General features: G+C 37.1%; 1 protein-coding gene across 1 annotated transcript in view; it reads right to left on the bottom strand.

Annotated features, from left to right (window-relative positions):
- LOC145693712 (putative multidrug resistance-associated protein lethal(2)03659) overlaps window positions 1–18821 on the bottom strand; it is a 217401-nt gene that overhangs the window by 160981 nt on the left and 37599 nt on the right. Inside the window, exons 2-4 of the mRNA XM_081769997.1 lie at window positions 15834–15956; window positions 13634–13744; window positions 10498–10632 (exon numbers count right to left, since the gene is read on the bottom strand). Of these exons, the coding sequence (XP_081626123.1) occupies window positions 10498–10632; window positions 13634–13744; window positions 15834–15907 (320 nt within the window). The 5' untranslated portion in view covers window positions 15908–15956. The remainder of the gene's footprint in view (window positions 1–10497; window positions 10633–13633; window positions 13745–15833; window positions 15957–18821) is intronic.

Below are 18821 nucleotides of genomic sequence, written 5' to 3'. Positions count from 1 at the left end.
ACAATTTCCCGTCAAGAATTTCGACATGGATACACTTTGTACCCGTTCATTCTATCTCCAACAGGAACATTAGATGATTCTACGTGGGATGTCATACGTGATTCCCCTGTCAATTTAAAATTATCATTTTCTCAACCTCTACAAAATTCCATTACATGTATTGTGTACGCTCAATTTGACTCTCTCATTCAAATCGATAAAGACAGGAATGTATATACTGATCATACAATGTAAAATTTCGTCATTTGAGTGCCATGAGGGTTATTGTTCACTTCTCCGCGTTCAACGATAATGATGATCATATTATTATTAAGGAACTTGCAATTGTAAATCCTGATATCCCCTTTGTACAAAGCTGGATTTTTAAACCACCATATCCATTACATGAATTACGTGTGCCGCTCATACTTTCGAATAAACATCTAGTACAACATGATTATGGTATTGACTGGTACAATGGCGATGTAGATTACTCATTGTTACCTACTATATTGAAACAATATTGTGCTAATACCTGTACCTTGTATACTTATGGTAAAACACGTCAGGACTATCTGCAGCAACTATTGGAACGGACTGTTGTGAATTTAGAAGATTTACAGTGCCCAAAAGCGTCTTCCTTGGGATTTCATGTTTACTCTTGTGCTTATTTAAAACATAGATTTGGACAATTTAAGTGTTGTGTGCGTGAAGCTTTATTATATGCCGAATACTTAAAAGTCTATGGTTATGTTTTATACGTAAATCCAAATAGTGCAACGTATGTTCCATCCAAAATAAAACAAGAGGAGGAAAGTAAGGATGAAATAGACTAATAAACATGTATAGTGATCAATTATTACAAGTGTTACTAAAGGACTGTATTACCGCTGCAAATGTGACTGGAATTTATCCCATTGATCGTTTACCTATACTTGTTCAACACCCTGTAGGACTGATTATTAATTTGGACAAGTCTGATTTACCTGGTAGCCATTGGGTAGCAATCTATATCAATAACAATAAACATGGATACTATTTTGATTCTCTGGCACAGGGTGTGCCTAAACTAATTCAACAGTTCCTACAAAGGAATTGTAAACTCTATTTTGTAAATACTGTACAAGTTCAAGATAATCATTCTATCATGTGTGGATATTTTGTATTATATTTTCTGTATTATATGATACGTGGTGTTTCATTTGACAAATGTATTGCAATGTTTAATCATAAACAATTAAAAAATAATGATAAGCTTGTCAAAAAACATGTAGAAAACATAATGAAAAAGAAAAAAAGTAGATGTTTGTAGATTTTTAGAAATAAATAAATACCAATTTTTTAAACTTTTATATTTTTATTTCTCCATAAAATATATCTTCCTTACAATAGTTTTAAGATTACAATGAAAACATTAAACTTGCTATGCCCTTAGTAAGGGTTGTGGATCGCTCATTTTTCCACCAATAATTCAATTGTTGTGCATTTCGATATGCACATGCCGATTTTGATTCTACTTGCTTATGAAATGAACAAATTTCATTACAAACGGTACCTTGTAATTCTGTTAATGGTGGACAACCTTTTCTTTCCAGATCCACAACGTTTGCTAACGCAAAGATTTTCTTTATCCAAATGGATTTTTCCCCACCTTTACAAAGGAAAGTTGCATCTGGTGCACAAAAATCATACATAATATTCCGAATATGTGATACGAGATAGCCAGTCTTACTAGACCATGACAAGCCATGCAAGTGGTTTGTAAGCCAATCGATTTGTTTTTGGCAAGCTATTGGTAAATCGTTAAATTCACATGGTACTTTTACTAAACAATGAAAATTTAAAGTATCATCACACGCAGTAAGACAAAATTCACGTATCACAAATTCATTCGGGGAAATCTTAAATCCCTGTATGTCTACAATATACATTTTATGGCAAACTGAAATTTCACACGAACGTTCCATGACAACTGGAATAAGTTGTCCAATAAATTCAGTATTTTTTAAACATTCACCAGTTTTTAACATAAAGTTTGTGATTGAAATTTCACGATGCCGTTCATGAAAAATTTCAAAGAGTTCTACTAAAGTCTTATCATTCAACAAGTGCTTTTCAAGAAAAGTTCCAGGATTATGCTGCATACCACTTATTCCATTTGAGCGTAAGTATACACTTATCGTTTCTAACACACAACTTTCACTAATGTTTTGTCCACAATTCTCACTATCACAATACATGATTACTAATAAAAGGAAATCAAACAATACACAATTTACCATATGTCCACGTATTTCCCATAATCTTTTTCCAGTAAAATTTTTAATAGAATGGGTCTGTATTCAAAGTCCCACACAAGATCTCGGAAACGTTCAATGAAATTCCATATCATCGCAAAAGGCTGTCCATGCTTTTTTCTGTAAATTGATAATAATTCTTCACGAACTTCAAATTTCGTTACAGCATCTATAGCTTTCCGTTCAAGACATTCCGTATCCAACACCAAACAATCATGTGTCCATTGACTGCCGTCTCCGAACCCGCAAGCAAAACAAATACATATATCGTCTGGTTTCCAATATATTATACAGTCTTTTATACAATCCAATGATGTACGTTCCACAGTACACTCACATGGCAAATTCAAAAATTCTTCCAACTCCCAATTCTCCACCGGAGAATTACTCACTGTTGGAGAAGGTGTAGGGGGATATTCTTCTATTTCATGATCCACATCAAGTAACGGGAAAACTTCTGTTTCCAGTGGCGGAGGTTGCGGGCTCACCACCGGGTGGGATAAAAATTCTGTTCCCGGTAATACATCCGAGTTAAACGGGGTAACTTCTGTTTCCAGTGGCGGAGGTTGCGGGCTCACCACCGGGTGGGATGAAAATTCTGTTCCCGGTAATACATCCAAGTTGGCCGGGGTAACTTCTGTTTCCAGTGGCGGAAAGTGCGAAATCACCAGCGGTTGGGATAAAACCTCTGTCCCCGGCAAAGATGATGATTCTGTAAAATCACTTTCACCTCTTGTACTAAGATCCAACGGTTTCATTGAATCCATGTTTTAAAACCAATCTATAACTCCTTTTCACTAAAAAACACTGGCTATTTAATATGCTTCGTCCATCACGTGATATCCCATTCCAACATTCCAAATTTCTAGCATATTCTCCAGCAACAGCTGCCGCGTTACATGTGCTGCATATTAATGAATTACCTTGTTCTACGTGTGTGATCTGCATATTTTATTTCCGAAAGGTCTTTTCTGTATTCTGCTTGTCCAATTAACATTTCTTTTAACCGGAAAAAAGGTGTATCCATTCTTCAAACTGTCATACTATAAAAAAGACCGCCCGTAAAAACAATTATTATGTGTCATGTTACCTCCGGCCGCACCTGCATACATTATGTGTCATTAGTATGCGGAAAAGGGTGTATCCATTTTTTTAAAACGTGTATTACCAAGTGCTACCATGTCAAAAAAGTAAACACTCATGAATATTCATGAGTGAGGACTAGATGCCCCATAACTACTTATATCAATAAAGAACCACAAAGACAAGTTTAATGGTCAGAAAGTAAATAAATTCCGTAGAAAATGTATAGAGTAGACGCAAAAAGTGATCGTACACCTGACGTACGAATACGAAACAAAGATACCACAACTGGGGTTCACTAGTATTCACCTGAGTATACACCTCTGTATAGCATGACGAGTAACAAAATGAGTTTAGTTGTGAATAGGAGTGAAAAAACTGCACGGTGGGCTGTCGAAATGGGAAGCAACCGAACAGAAACAAATGAGGAAACAAGAAAAGTAATTATTAAAGTGCATAAGAAGGGTAAGTCTTTGAGAAAGATAGCAAACCTCAGGGGCAGATCCAGAGGGGGGCGATCGGGGCCATCGCCCCCCCCCCCACAAGAGGAAACTTTCTTATTTTATATATAAATAAACCCATCCATAACAAGTTTGGAGCTCTTAAAAGTAGCAGTATTACTGCCGACCGCCCCTTCCCCAGAAGTCCGTCCTGGATCCGCCCCTGTATAGAGTAGCCACAACCGAGTATTTTCCGCTGTATGTTTGGAGTCGTTGTCTTGCTGAACAATAAATTGTTTTCAAGAACCATCTTCTGGCACTAGTATGGAGATATTCCTTTAATATGTTAATATACACTTTGTGGATCATCACTCCATCGATAAGGTGGAGACGACCCACTCCTGAGGCACTCATACAACCCCAGACGAGCACGGACCCTCCTCCATGTCTTACTTTAGGGACGAGATTTTGAGGATTCATCTCTGTATTCACCTTGCGCCATACCATACGCCTCCCATTGGACTCGATAAAATTAAATTTATTTTCGTCCGAAAATATGGCCCTATTCCAGAAAGAAGCCTGATCCCTTATCTTTATACTCTTTTTCAAACTTTAGTCTCTTTATACGATTTGTCTTGTTCACCCAGAACATTTTCCTGGCTATCCGACCATGATACCCTGCAAATATTCCGCCACCGCGTGTTTCCAGATCCGTTGCCAATTGCACAGCACTACTTTTTGGAACCTTTTTTCTTTCCCTAATAATGTAACGTTTAACTTGTTCACTCAACACTCTTGGTCTTTCAGTTCTTTTTTTTTATTATTATTATTTTTATTATTATTTTTTTTATGGTTTCGCACAGTGATAGAAACATTATACATCGCAATTATTGTTTGTACTGTTGAACAAGGCCTGTCTGCAAGGTTTGCCAGGGGCGGATCCAGGACGGACTTCTGGGGGGGGGGCGGTCGGCGGTAATACTGCTACTTTTAAGAGCTCCAAACTTGTTATGGATGGGTTTATTTATATATAAAATAAGAGTTTCCTCTTGTGGGGGGTGGGGTGATCGCCCCCCTCTGGATCCGCCCCTGACTCTATAATACCTTGAAACAGCTTCGCACACCTCCCCAATCCCCAGACATGAACCCCATAGAACATCTATGATCTGTTCTGGAGACAAGAATCAGAAGGCACAGCTTGTCTACTAAAGAAGGCCTAAGAAAAGCTATTCAAGAAGAATGGGACATAATCAGTCCCGAAGCTACAGAACTACGAACTACTACAGGTGAAATCAATGCCAGGAAGACTACAGACAATCATTAACGCACAGGGTAATCTCACAAAATATTAAATAACGTAATATACTTTATAAGCATTAATTCAAGCATAAGTGTACGGTGACTTTTTGCGTTTACAAAAAAGGAATTCTCTCTTTTCTTCTGAACAAAACAGTGATTGTGTTTGTTTGACCTTTCTCTTGTATATAGAAATAAAATGTATGAATGTGTAGTCTTAATTCTGGTTATATATATATTTTCCACCTCCCGTTCTCATGCTAGCTGTTTTCAATATAAAGTATGCACGGTGTACGAACACTTTCTGCGCTCCCTGTAGGTATGTTGACAATAAGCGACTGTTATTAGAATATTTGTTGAGATTTATTTTCCTTCACTGCCTTTCGTCTGGTTAAAAAGTAGTTTGCAGTGCTTTGGAGCAGCTGCAGGTGGGAACGCGATAATGTTTGAGACATACCGGCGACTTTTTTGTGTGTGAAAATAAGACCTTTCTCATAAAGTAGTAAATAACTGCAGTAGCAATTGCCTACGTAAATGATAAAGACATATCCAACTACAAGAAATTAATACAGTATATATAGCCTATTCATTATTGTGTTTCTCTTTTAACAGCTACTAGCTAAGGATGGCCAATTCCAGAATTTTTACTTTCCGGAATCCGGAAAGTAAAATCGGAAAAATTCCGGATCTCGGAAAAATTCCGATTTTTTCTAAATTCCGGATTTTTTCCGAATGTCGGAATTTTTCCGAAATCCGGAATTTTTCCGAATTCCGGATTTTTTCTGAATTCCGGAATTTTTCCGAAATCCGGAATTTTTCTGAATTCCGGAATTTTTCCGAATTCCGGATTTTTTTCCGAAATCCGGAATTTTTCCGAATTCCGGAATTTTTCCGAATTCCGGAATTTTTCTGAATTCCGGAATTTTTCCGAATTCCGGAAAGTAAATTTTCCGATTCCGGAAAACAAAATTTCCGGAATCCGGATTCCGGAAAATTTGGCCATCCCTAGCTCCTACTTTTCTCATTCTACCATTTCATTCATTCTTATCATCATCGTCTCGTTTAGCCTACATGGCATAACCGAGAGACATGAATGTTTTTTTTTTGTTTTTTTTGTAACGTTCTATCATTGTGTTCCGAAGGAAAGGTGATGATGATGACAATGAATGAAAGAAAGGGACCCGGAAGAAACCCACACATATGGTTTGTCTGTTGTCCACCACAAAGTAAACTTGGTACGAGCTGGGATCCAGCCAAAAATCTCACCCACCAGAAGTGAGTGCTCTATGTCTAGCTCTTATAGATCCAATATTCTGGCCGTAAGTGATACGTGTACCACTTGCGGTTTCAACATAAGAATAAGGAGCGCAGATAGAACTTATGTTTGGGACGCTGAATCTATACCAACAAGGTAATTGCTTGTTATCACTTACCGTCTTTGCTCTATGTAAATTGAAATTGTGATAAGGTGCAATGCAGAGTGACTGGATGAAGCAGCTACAATCACTGGCATAAGTCACGGTTCAATCTATAACATTTTCCACGCTCGGATTTCGGAATGTGTGCGCCATGATGGTATCATGCCAGCTGATAGACGAACTGAAGCAGGCCACTCCGCAAACTTTCAGAAGAGATTCATTATTTGCAATGAAATATGGGTGCGCTATTACATTCCGGAAGTAAAATATGAAATTTTTAAGTTTTACGTCCCACGATTATGCCGGTTAGGCTAAAGGAAACGGTGATGATGAGAAATAAATGAAGTGGTGGAATGAAGAAAATGGGAAGAAACGGGAGAACCCCGAGAAAACCCACGCACACGGTGTTTGTCCACCACAAAGTTCACTTGGCGGGGGCTGGGGTCGAACCCGGGACTCCAAGCAAAAGAGGTGAACGCTCTACCACTGAGCCACCACGGCTCCATTCCGAAAGTAAGAAAGCGAGCATGCAATAGAGGCAATATCCATTATCGCACACAATCACCTACAGGGAACTACTTTCTTCTGAGACCAAAAGGGTGTCATTTTGGAGCATTAGAGCCTACGGAACTCATAGTCAATAATAGCTTGTATTCCGATCTCCAAAGTATCGTAAACCTACTATACGAAGTAACACGGACTTCTGAAAACAAATTTCCTCTACAACATAACAATACTCGGACTCATACTACTGCCTGTGCAATGGCTGCGATCATTGAAAATCTTTTTCATTCTCCTTGCGTACCGAATCTTGCCTCAGTAGTTTTCACATATTTGTATATCTTAAAGGCACTAAAGAAAAAGAAGTTGCAATCTGATGAAGAGGTACAACAAATGGTACATGACTGGTTGCGTAGCCAATTAAAAAAAAAAAAAAAAAAAAAAGTTTCTTCAGAGGCATTGGGATACTTTGTAAATAATGGGAAACTTATATTGAGCGTAGAGTGGATTGTGTACAAAAATTAAATTCATGTGTTTCATACTCGCTCAATGTTAAAAGAAAACGTTTTAAAGGTTTTTGACACATCATAAAACTAGAAAATTATTGTTTCAGTAAGTATTGGATATGAAAGTGGAGATACAATTTTAACAACCGGTTCCTAGATGAATGTCACAATTGAGCAAAGCAATATGCTCTGTCAACGAAAGGCCATGGCCAGCGGAGGCAAGGGGACAATGGCTTTACCCTGCATTTTCGAAAGGTATTTGGTTGTTTCGAAACGTTTTTATCTAGAAACACGCGTGAAGGCATATTATATTTAACCCATTAGAATATTTAACATAGGTCTATTTAATCCATTAGAATATTTAACATAGGCCTATTTAATGTAGTCCACAAAGTTATGCAATATGCTTCAATAATAATTGTTTTGCATTAAGCGTTATGCATATCAATGTATGTCTGACTTTTGCCCCTTCCCCGCCCTTGGAAAAATCCTGCAGATGTTTCTGGTTGGAATCTTCAGGTGTTCATGTATAAAATGTGATCGTCTCTAAACACTTTTCTATTCGTAACTCATGTGGCAACATCGCATGTGTCGCAATGTGCTCTGCCATCTAGTGAGAAAGTCTTACCCTAAATGTGACTAGCGATCCAGCTTAAATTTAGAATTTTTTAAACAAAATATCCGAACATTGGCTTCAAGAATTACGGGGTGGCGTTAATCCTGTTACCACTTGATAAATGCTAGTGCAAGTTTCTCCATTTCTTCTTTATAAATGTTAACGTAAGGTTTTTCCATTGTTTCAGATTGTGTAAACGATGACTTGTACTTCCAGTTACAGTATTCAAGAACGTGTTATTGTAAGTTATTGGGTGCATAAGAGAAACCACACACGTGGTCTTTTGGTCCAAGAGCAATCCACACTTTTATGAAGAGATAGAACAGATTCCTCTGCATGTGATGATATGGACAGACGTGGACAGCAGATGCGTGTTTGGGCGGTTCTTTTCCGACGGTGTTGTGAATCACCAGCAATATCTAGACATGTTGCAGAACTGGTTTGTTCCTCTCTTGGAGAAGCATGGAATCAAAGAGACATGTTGGTTTCATCACGATGGGGCGGGCACCTGCCCATTATGCCCTCGCCGTACGCGAATAACTTAAGGAAGTCTTTCCTGGGCGTTGGATTGGTCCTGGTAGTCCGGATCTGAACGCACCACTTGCCTGGCCACCACGAAGCCCAGATCTCACCACCTGTGATAATGCGCTATGGAGGTTCATAAAACGCATCGTTGCACAAAATCGTTACGATGCCATTGCCGAACTGACAGAAGCTGTGAAACAAAGCTTTCACTCAAGTTATAGCTACAATGCTCCGCAAAATGTCGCACAAAACCTGGCGGCCTATTACCCTTTGTCATAAGAATGGCGGTCGACAGACTAACTCTTTGCATACTTAACATTTCCTATCTCAATAAAACTTCTCGAAAGCACTGTTGTTCATGTCATTCAGTTCTTTCCGTGTAGTTATTTATGTACGTTTAGTGGTTTATGTTACTTATTTTCAAGATAACGGGACTTTGTGGCCACCCTGTAGATATAACTAGAACTCTTTTCTTTAATAGATTGTAGAAAATTGAATAAAAGTGATTGCAAATAATTTTAATCAGCATTATTTTATTAATTAATTTATAACAGCTAGAAATCTGTTTAGCAACTATTAAATGTTGCAAAATATTCAAGAAGCAAGAAATAAGACAGTACTATCATTAGTGTGAACAAATATAACACTGAAAAAATATTCAAAAACAAATACACCACAGTCCTGATTAATCGAATTTTCGGATTAACAGAATCGCTAAAAAAAAATACTTGTGGTTGACTTTTACTTAGAAACACACCCAACAATTAATAAATGGAAGAATAAACAACTTGGGAAAACTCTTAGGAAACCTTCCCACTTATTCTTTTTGCACCAGAAAGCCCACTTGGTGGGTCGAATCAGGGACCCCCAAACACCAGAGGCAAGCTCTCTATCATTAAACCACTTTAAATTTTAACCAACATGTTGTGTGCACTTTTGCACCCTCTTAATGATTTCAGTGAAAATGGACCTTACAGGCTGTATCTGAAAGTTTAACTGAATGAAATAACATAACAGTAAACAAACCTATGAAAGTCGGTCGCATTCCTAAGATTAAAACATTTCTCTTGTTATTAATAGGAAGTAAAAATTCTTGAATTATGTTCAAACTTCAGAAGCAAAAATAGTTGGGGAAACATTGGCTAATAGTTATGTGTTGCATTGGTACGAAAATTATTGCGCTTTACAAGTGAGTTACGACTTGTTGTTCAATGATGATGCAAAATGTCTACGTTGGGCAAACAACCTGCCACCTTTAGCCTTTCCGTACAAATTACGTTACAGGAGGTTGATATTACACCATATACAATTTCTCAACTGCCAAAATACAATTTCTTAACAGTCGTGGCTTTTCTAAAATGATTTTTATTGAAAGCCAAGCATATCAGTTAATTTGCTCAAGAGGTTGTGCGGATTAAAATACAACTCACACCGTTCATTTTACTCTACCCTAGTGAATTAAATATGCCTGACACTCATTAAGTAATAAAATTTTCACCTGTTCAAGTAAAACTTACTGACACAGTTGAACTCATGAGTTCATAAATATTTTTTTTTTAAAAAAAGGCCTCACTTGCTAAACATATCTGGAGGAAAAAAAAACATAATACTAAGGATTCATTATTTATTATAGATCAAAGTTTCCTTACCGACAGTGTTGAAAGGCCCTACGTAAACATAAATTACGTTTGCTCATCCAACAATTAGCCCACAATTGGATCCGATGCTTACCCAACATCGGCCCAATTAATTTTGCTACTTTGGAAATGAAAGTTGCATTCAAATATTTTTTTTAAAAAAAAAAAATTGAAAATCAAATTACATGTTTATACTTACTTTATTACACAATCATTGATGAACAGAAATAATCCATAAAAGAAAAATTCTGGGCCAAATGTTTTTAAAATTGCTTTCCAAAAGCTGGGAGAAGTCTTATTTAACTTGGCTTCGCTGAGTTGTTGATCCCAGTTCCTACATATGTATGAAAAGAAAATTATGTAAAATTTTATTTTAATGTTATTTCTTACCTGAAGTTATTAACTTAATTGTTGGGAATTGGAATGGACACAAGTGTTACAGAATGTTTGCACTGGCTTCGAAGTGTCGTACAAGGTTGCACATACTCTGGTTAGGGTGGTCATTGTAAATCTGTGCAAACAAAGATGCCAGATATTATTCTCAGCACTCTCTTCTATGTTCACTTCTTTTGGAAGAAGGGGTAGATTATAATCCAAGCTTAAAGGAACCAAAAAAAATGAACATACAAGAGAATTCTGAGAATAATATCCGACATCTTTGTTTGCACCAAGGATGTCATAAAGTAGAGGATATGCCTATACAACAAAATCATAAAGCCAACGTCACAGTTTCGCGCTCCGGTCAATAAGATCGCAATGTTTTGAGCCAACATTCATGGTGGAAACGAGAGTAGCCAATCAAACGTGCCGATGCTCGATTGGTTTTTTGGCTTCATTGAGTTAATAGGATGAAGATGCATATGGGCAGATTTTATAACATCCTTGGATTGCATAGAGTCACAACGACCAAACGCATATATTTTTTCAAGACCCTAGCCTACTGTCTTAAGTTGGTCACAAGAACTCTATGTTTCATAGACATAAGTAAATATCTTTTTATGCATGATATATTACGTACAAAGGAAAATGAATATTATTTCATGTTACTTTAATGATAAAAGTGTTACCGAATTCCCTTAGGCCGGGTTTGAACCCATGCCAAAAGCGATTCTCATCACTAGCCCATGCGTTAGTATGCTCGGCCACAAAGACGAACAATAGTCGGCATTTGATTTTTGCTATATGTATGCTATGTGGCGAGAAACGGATAACTTCAGCCAATCAGAACCATGTATTTAGCTCCTATGGCTAAGATCGAGCGTGATTAACATATATGCAGAGTCACAACGACCAAACATCCTAATCAGAGTATGTGCAAGCATTCTGTAACACTTTGTGCCCATTTCAATTGCCAACATTAACAAACAATATAAGATAAAGCACCTTTGTCACTGGATATTAACCCACAAAAACCCAAACATTGTGTTCAAGTAAGAATTTTTGAAGAAAACTTTCATGGTTCACTAAATGAGGGTCTTAGATAACAGAAATGTAAAAAAACAAAAAAAAAAAAAAGTTTTTGAATGAATTGGAAACCCAAAGTGATACCTGTGACTCAGCGAGGAACAGACGTAGTTTACAACTTTAATTTAGTACATGAACAATTACTATTTTACCAGAGTAATTACTGACCCTTTTAGATACAGGAAAAATAAATTATTAGGGAGTTAAATATTTACTTATCATAGGAATAAATAAAAATATATCCGGCATCCCACCGAGAATCGAAACCATGACCATACGCTCCAAAGGCCACTAGACCAGCCTGGAAGGCACGAGAAAGATGAAACCGAATTTTCGAGACGAAATACGAAACCGAGACCGCTCTTCCAACAGAAACATATTTTTCAACACGAGACAGCACCACTTTCACCGTACTTTTCGAGACAAGACATCCTTAAGGCTCGTCTCGTGGACAACATGGTAGTGGGGGTAGGGCAAGAAAGAGGGAAAGTCTATAAGTTAAAAATTAATAAATCTAAAATTCAAAAAAAAAAAAAAAAAGAAAAAGCTTCTAATCTACTTCAATTATTTGCAACTTATTTTGAGTTTTATTAGATGCAGCAATATTAGTCATACAAACACTTTCTGTACTTTATTAAGTGTGCTTAATAATGAGTGCGAGAATCTGCAATGGATTCAAACTGCACCTTTTGAATAATACTCAATAAGTAGTTCCACATAAAAAAAAAAAAAAATCACATATAAAGCTTTATTCTGGTACTATGCTCCTACATTTAAAACAAATGAGTTCGGATGATCCAAAATTTCGAATTGACAGAATTCACACTCGTAAGGTCTAGTATTGTTTGATTTGAAATGAGCAATGGCGGATCCAGGGGGCGATCGCCCCGATGCTCCCCCCCCCTCCGAGAAGAGGAACCTTTCTCTTTTTATATATATAAATAAAACCCATACCAGAGTTCGGACCTCTTAAAGGTAGTTCTAAATAGCAGTATTCCAACCCCCCGCCCCCCGAGAAGTCCGTCCTGGATCCGCCCCTGGAAATGAGCGAAATGAAATTAAATATTATAGCTAGTTTTAACGTCCCATGATTATATCCTTTAGGCTAAGGGAGATTATGATTAAGGGAAATGAATGATAATGGAAGAATGGTGGAATAAGAATGGAGGAGGTAACGCGAGTACCCCGAGAAATGTCACTGATATAATGTCGTCTACCACAAACTTACCTGACTGGGGATCGAACCAGGGACACCACGAACTAAAGGTAAGCGCTCTATCATTGAACCATTGTGACCCCGCCAATTGATGGGAAAACTCTTTTATCTAATTCTTACTAGAACAGAACATCTCATACTTATAGTTGGACCTCCCAACAAAAATTTCTGGATGCGCGCCAGAACGCTAATATTGTAGATTTTTTTGGTCAGTATATGTAGTTGCAAGTTTTATTTATTTATTTATTTATTTATTTATTTATACATATTTCTGAGCGTTCTGGCATCTATGGCCCAAACCCTGTCTCATATGAGAGATAGCGTCCCTTGATGAACACATTACACGGAGGAAGAGGGGAAGCAAAGAAGCATCTCTACCGTAGATACCATCCCATCTTTTCCCTGATGTCCGTGAGTAAAAATTCAGGAGAAACCTCACTCAGAATAGCTACCCTGACAAAACAAACTATAAGAACTTTTTGACCAAGTTTCCCCATCTGAATCGAATCTGACCCTGCTCGCACTAAAGGCGAGAGCATTAGTGGCTACACTACGCGAGAGTAACGTTAGATGTTTCTATAAAATGTATTGTTTCTGGTCCTTTGACTGCTTATGTATTGATATAATGGTGGATTTTTTAAACGTCGAAACTCACCTGCCCAATTTGTCTCCCAGAAATTCTGATCTGTGCTCATCTAATGGTTTGTAAAGATCATCTACGTCCAAATCTTTCTTCAATCCTTTTCTGAATACAGACACTGTCCATCTAAAACAAAGGATTCCAAGTCAGTAGAAACATTCAACCAAAGACAATTTCCTAATGTTATTATGGGAAAATGATAAATTGAAATTTTTTACTTGTCACTCAGAAAATGTGTAAGGAGGTGCAAGAAAAAAAAATTTCATTTAATGCATCATGTCTTTGGAAGAAAACAAATATTTAACCCTCGCACTACCAATGTGAGGAGGGGGGGACTTTATGCCCACCACGTAATGTTTTTTTTGTAATTACTTTTCTAATCGTCTCTTTAAAATTGTAACACACACAAAAAAAAAAAAAAGACAGAAATATGGTTGCTCAACATATTTAGCTAAAGCATATACTTTAGGGTGCTGGAAATTGCACCTTAATGCCCCTCATACATTTGTTATTTTAAGTTGGTGGGCACAAAGTAGATAGATGATGTGAATTATATTTAGAAAAGTCACAACTAGATGGCAGCATAATAAATAGTTTTTAGTCCTATCCTGCGTACTATTCACTTCAGTCACTGTAGAATTATGTAAGAGTTTTTAAATTGTTTCTATTGTGAGATATATTTAATCTTAGTAGGTGGGTACAAAATTCTCCCTTCCTTTTTTCCTAGTCCGCGTTACAAAAAAAAAAGCAGTGCGAGGGTTAATATACATAGACAACAATACCAATATTTTCTTTTGTATGTTGCACTACAGAAACATATGTTTCTATTTGTAAAATATAGGCAAAATATTAGTTCACATATGCAAAATAAGGATCTGAATGAAGCATAAATTGATGATGATTAAAAAAAAAAGTATATAGCTACAGTAATCTAGAATTTATAGCTACGGAAACCCTCAGCAACAGCTGCTGACATACTGGTTATTGTTCAATGCTAACCTTCTTATTAACTTTGCGATTTTTATATCATGAAATTTAGGATTACTATATTAACCCCGTCCCCATTACTGAAATGCAAAACCAAAAATATTCGAATATTAGAACTATTAAAGTAGCTCGTGTTATACAATACACAATATCTTGCAAATATAGCCAACTTAGTTGAGGGCTTTGAATGTACGAGGGATGATCTGAAACTAAGTTTACAAGGCCGATATTTCTGGAGTTTCGTCTGTTAGAAATGGGGAGTGTCCGCTAATTTTAATACATGGGGTTGGCAACTGTGCAGAGTTTCAGCCACCCATCAACTATGGCGCTAGTTGTATATAAACAAAATGGCGACTCGTGTGGAAAACTGGCCTCGCGAAGAAGTCCGCTCAGTTATTTGATTTTTGTGCGCGAAACATGTACCGGTAACTGCGGATGAAATTGGCCGGCAGGTAGTAGAGGTTAACGGAGAGACTATAATGCCTCGTCAGCATGTTGCAGAATAGTGTTGAAGTGGCGCGCCCGTATGCAGCCCAGAAGACCACCACGCTGTTGAAGCAGTTTCGCTGGAATATTATTGGCCACTCTCCCTACAGTTCGGACCTTGCTCCAAGGGACTCTCACCTGTTCCCGCGCTTGAAAGAGCACCTAGGAGGCCGTCGCTTCAGTTCAGACGAGGAGGTGAAACACTTCATGATAACATGACTGAACACACAAGGACAGGATTTTTATCAGGAGGGAATCTTCAAACTCATCCTACGATGCGATAAATGTCTGAACCGAGATGGAGACTATGTCGAAAAATAACCTAATGTATGTATTATCTGTTGGCTGTATTGGTTGTATGAAATAATATATACATGTTTCACTGCAGGCTTTGTAACCTTACTTTCTGATCACTCCTCGTAGAATGGCAAGTCAATGAAATGAGGAAAAAAATGACCATCAACATATCTTACCTAGGTATAATTATTATGTGTAATATTTATTATTACACATAATAATCAATGTGATGGAATGAAAAGATCTACTGAATATGATGATACACAATATTTATCATCGAATAATAAATAAAATATCCCATAAGTATCTGCCTTTCAAATATTCGAAACACTAAAATAAAGTATTTTCTTCGAGTTTAGTTAAAACATTTATTGTATAGACTCTTCCAGTGAAAGGACAAAATTTCAATATAGGTTCTATGTTACCGATGTTAAATGTTACTTACCCAAATACTAGAGTGGATAAAGGATTAGCCTTTGCTCTGGGATTAATGTTTTCAACCTTTTTTCCGCTGTTCATTTCGTATCAAGCTATTGTTTCATGTGCATTATCTAACCAGAAGTTGAATCTGAAAATAAGAGAAGTTGAATCTGAAGTAAGCGCAACATGGAGTAAGAACCCCTAATATGAGGATAGGCACCTAAATTGAGACCCTTACCTATCTTGTGAAGCAAGAGCTGCAATCTAGTGAAAGCGATCTAAAACAAAAGGAAATAGCCCACTACAGCACGGAAGTCACGTGAGTTCGTTATGTGGAGAGTTGTTAGTATAGTGGAGGCTGGAAGAAATTGCGCCCCCTACAAAGTTTTCTTAACGTGCACACATCAGGCGCTAAAAATGGAGAAGATAAATCGATATTTATTCTATATTTACTTTCTTCTATACCAGTGAATATGCGTATTACAACATTCAATGAGTTACCGATTTTCTTCCACTGTCATTTGAGATGGCGTTAGTCACTTGTTTATCGATCGAATGTCTTATTATCAGACCCATAATGGGTTCAATATATGAGACCGGTCTCATAATGTGAAACGTATAGTACTATTGGGTCTTATATTAGGAGCTCATTTGTATCGACATTTCTGTATTCACAAAGTAGTCTCTTAGACTTAGTCCTGTACATAGAGCCAGTGATTTCGTTGGCATTGGACTATCATTTTGGACACATTTCTTCTCATTTGCTACATATTTGAACATTAAAAGAAGTGATCAAAAATCGTTGCAGTTTATGCGCACAAAAAGTGTAAAATTTTACAGATCGTATATTTTAAAATTGAAGAAAGTGAGTTAGATTGAAAGTGTAACGTTTTATATATTTGTACCATCACAGGATTTGGCTTAAAGACAGTATTGAATGGTGAATTAATAAAAGAACTTCAAGAGTACACAAAAAGCCGGGGTCTCTTATTAGGTACCCCTCATAAAAATGGCAGTGTAGCAACTTTGGTCACATTTTTCAATATAATTTTTTATTGTTATATTTTTATGTATTCCAATAGTTTGTATCGTAAATTAGACATTCCACAGAATATATTATAGTAATAACAGTGTCTGTTTATGCTATAATTAACCAGTATATAGCATCCTAACTTCTAGGGTCTCATATTCGGGGTTCTTACCCTATACAGGGTGGTAGGTAACTCCACCGAAAAACTTTGGGAGGTGATTCCTTGTATGAAATGAAAGAAAAAAGTTCTAATAAACATGGGCCGAAAAACGTTTCCTTTCAGAGTTATGATCGATTGAAAATTCGAAAAACTTTTCAAAACTCCCTAACTTAGAAACTATAGGACCTATCCCAAAGTTGGCGTGGGTCAATGAAAACTTGACCCACGACCCACTGACCCACCACCCACTCTGACCCACGACCCACCGTGACCCACCACTCACCATGACCCACGACCCACCATGACCCACTCTGACCCACCACCCACCGTGACCCACCACTCTCATCCACTGTGATCTACTCTGATCCACAGCCTCTTCTGTACTGACTAAAGAGTTTACACTTGTATTAAAACAAGACTAAAATTGTCACTAATCGGAGTTGGAATTTCTAGACAATCGCTCAAGCACCATTCCGTTACAATAACGGTGGATCTGACCTTTACGATATAAAATGGTAAAGTGTTTGTCAGTGAGGAAATTAAAACAGTTCGAAGTGGGGGGAAATTAGTGTGTGCCTAAAATATACTTGTACTAAGAGAGTATTCATGCAAGTGTTAATTTCTGAACGCATTCCACAAGAAACTTCTATTCGCAGGAAAATACCCCTGTACAATATGGAAAAGGTTATGGTTTCTCAGTTCACAGTATTTTTCTTACAAAAAACTTGAAAAATCAGTTTTTCATAGTGTATAAAGGTGCTCGGGTACCCTATGTGAGAGCATCTCCATAAAGTATGCTCATAATTGTAATTTGTGTAATCACTAAAACACTATGTTAAATTTAAATTATTATTCAAAGTAGTTTGGGATTCCCAAGAGGTTTAGGAAATTACACAGGAACTAGCACCTGCTCTATCTAAATATCCATGTTTTACCATTCTCCGTTATCGGTGACAGGAACTGTAAAAAGAAAGTTGAAGTATAGAGATACTCCTTTGGTGCGTTCGCTTCGCTGGTACTGGTGAATTCTGAAATATGGATATTTAGATAGAGCGTATACCAGTTTCTGTCTAATTCCTTAAACCACTTGGGATAGGCCCTATAGTTTCTAAGCCAGGGCGTTTTGAAACGTGATATTTCGAATTTTCGGTAGTTCATATGAGTGATAGTTCATAGTTGAGTGATAACGGAACACTCTGAAGGGAGACGTTTTTCGACCTATGTTTATTAGAACTTTTCTCTTTCATTTCGTATAAGAAACCGCCTCCCAAAGTTTTTCGGTGGAGTTACCTACCACCCTGTAGAAAACCTAGAAACATTTTCATATACCTAAATTATCTGTTTCAAATTATGAACTTATTTTTATTGTCGATAACAATTTTTGTGAAGACCATGGTATATGTAAGACACGTCAGGAGTTACGATAAGTTATTAATGTTCTTTGCAATGATTCCTGCCATGGGTGCCCAAAGGAGGAGGGCAGGGTGCCCCTCGGTTCACGAAAATGTATACGTAATATAGCAAACCACGTGTATTAAATACCAGAACGTAATATAGCAACCATAGAAATTTAAAGCCTCAATTTTAGAAAACTTTCCTTAATCCTTTTACAATATTGGCTTTTTCACGATGTTGGTAAATTTTAGACTTTCAGCCAAGCATGTACTGTTTCATTGCTATTTATCGTAAAATCAAGATTCATACTTCGATATCGTATTTTATCAAAATAATTAGAACAACCTTCCCAACGGTACCCCTCGCTTGTCCGTACTTTACACATGAAACGGGAAAATCGTGGAAAAACGATTGTATTTTTGAAAATA

Source organism: Thermobia domestica, chromosome 8 (genome assembly GCF_964235325.1).
Source record: "Thermobia domestica chromosome 8, izTheDome1.hap1.1, whole genome shotgun sequence".
Taxonomy (NCBI): domain Eukaryota; kingdom Metazoa; phylum Arthropoda; class Insecta; order Zygentoma; family Lepismatidae; genus Thermobia; species Thermobia domestica.
The sequence above is the reverse complement of the archived record's forward strand: the minus strand, read 5'-3'. Positions and strand labels throughout refer to the sequence as shown.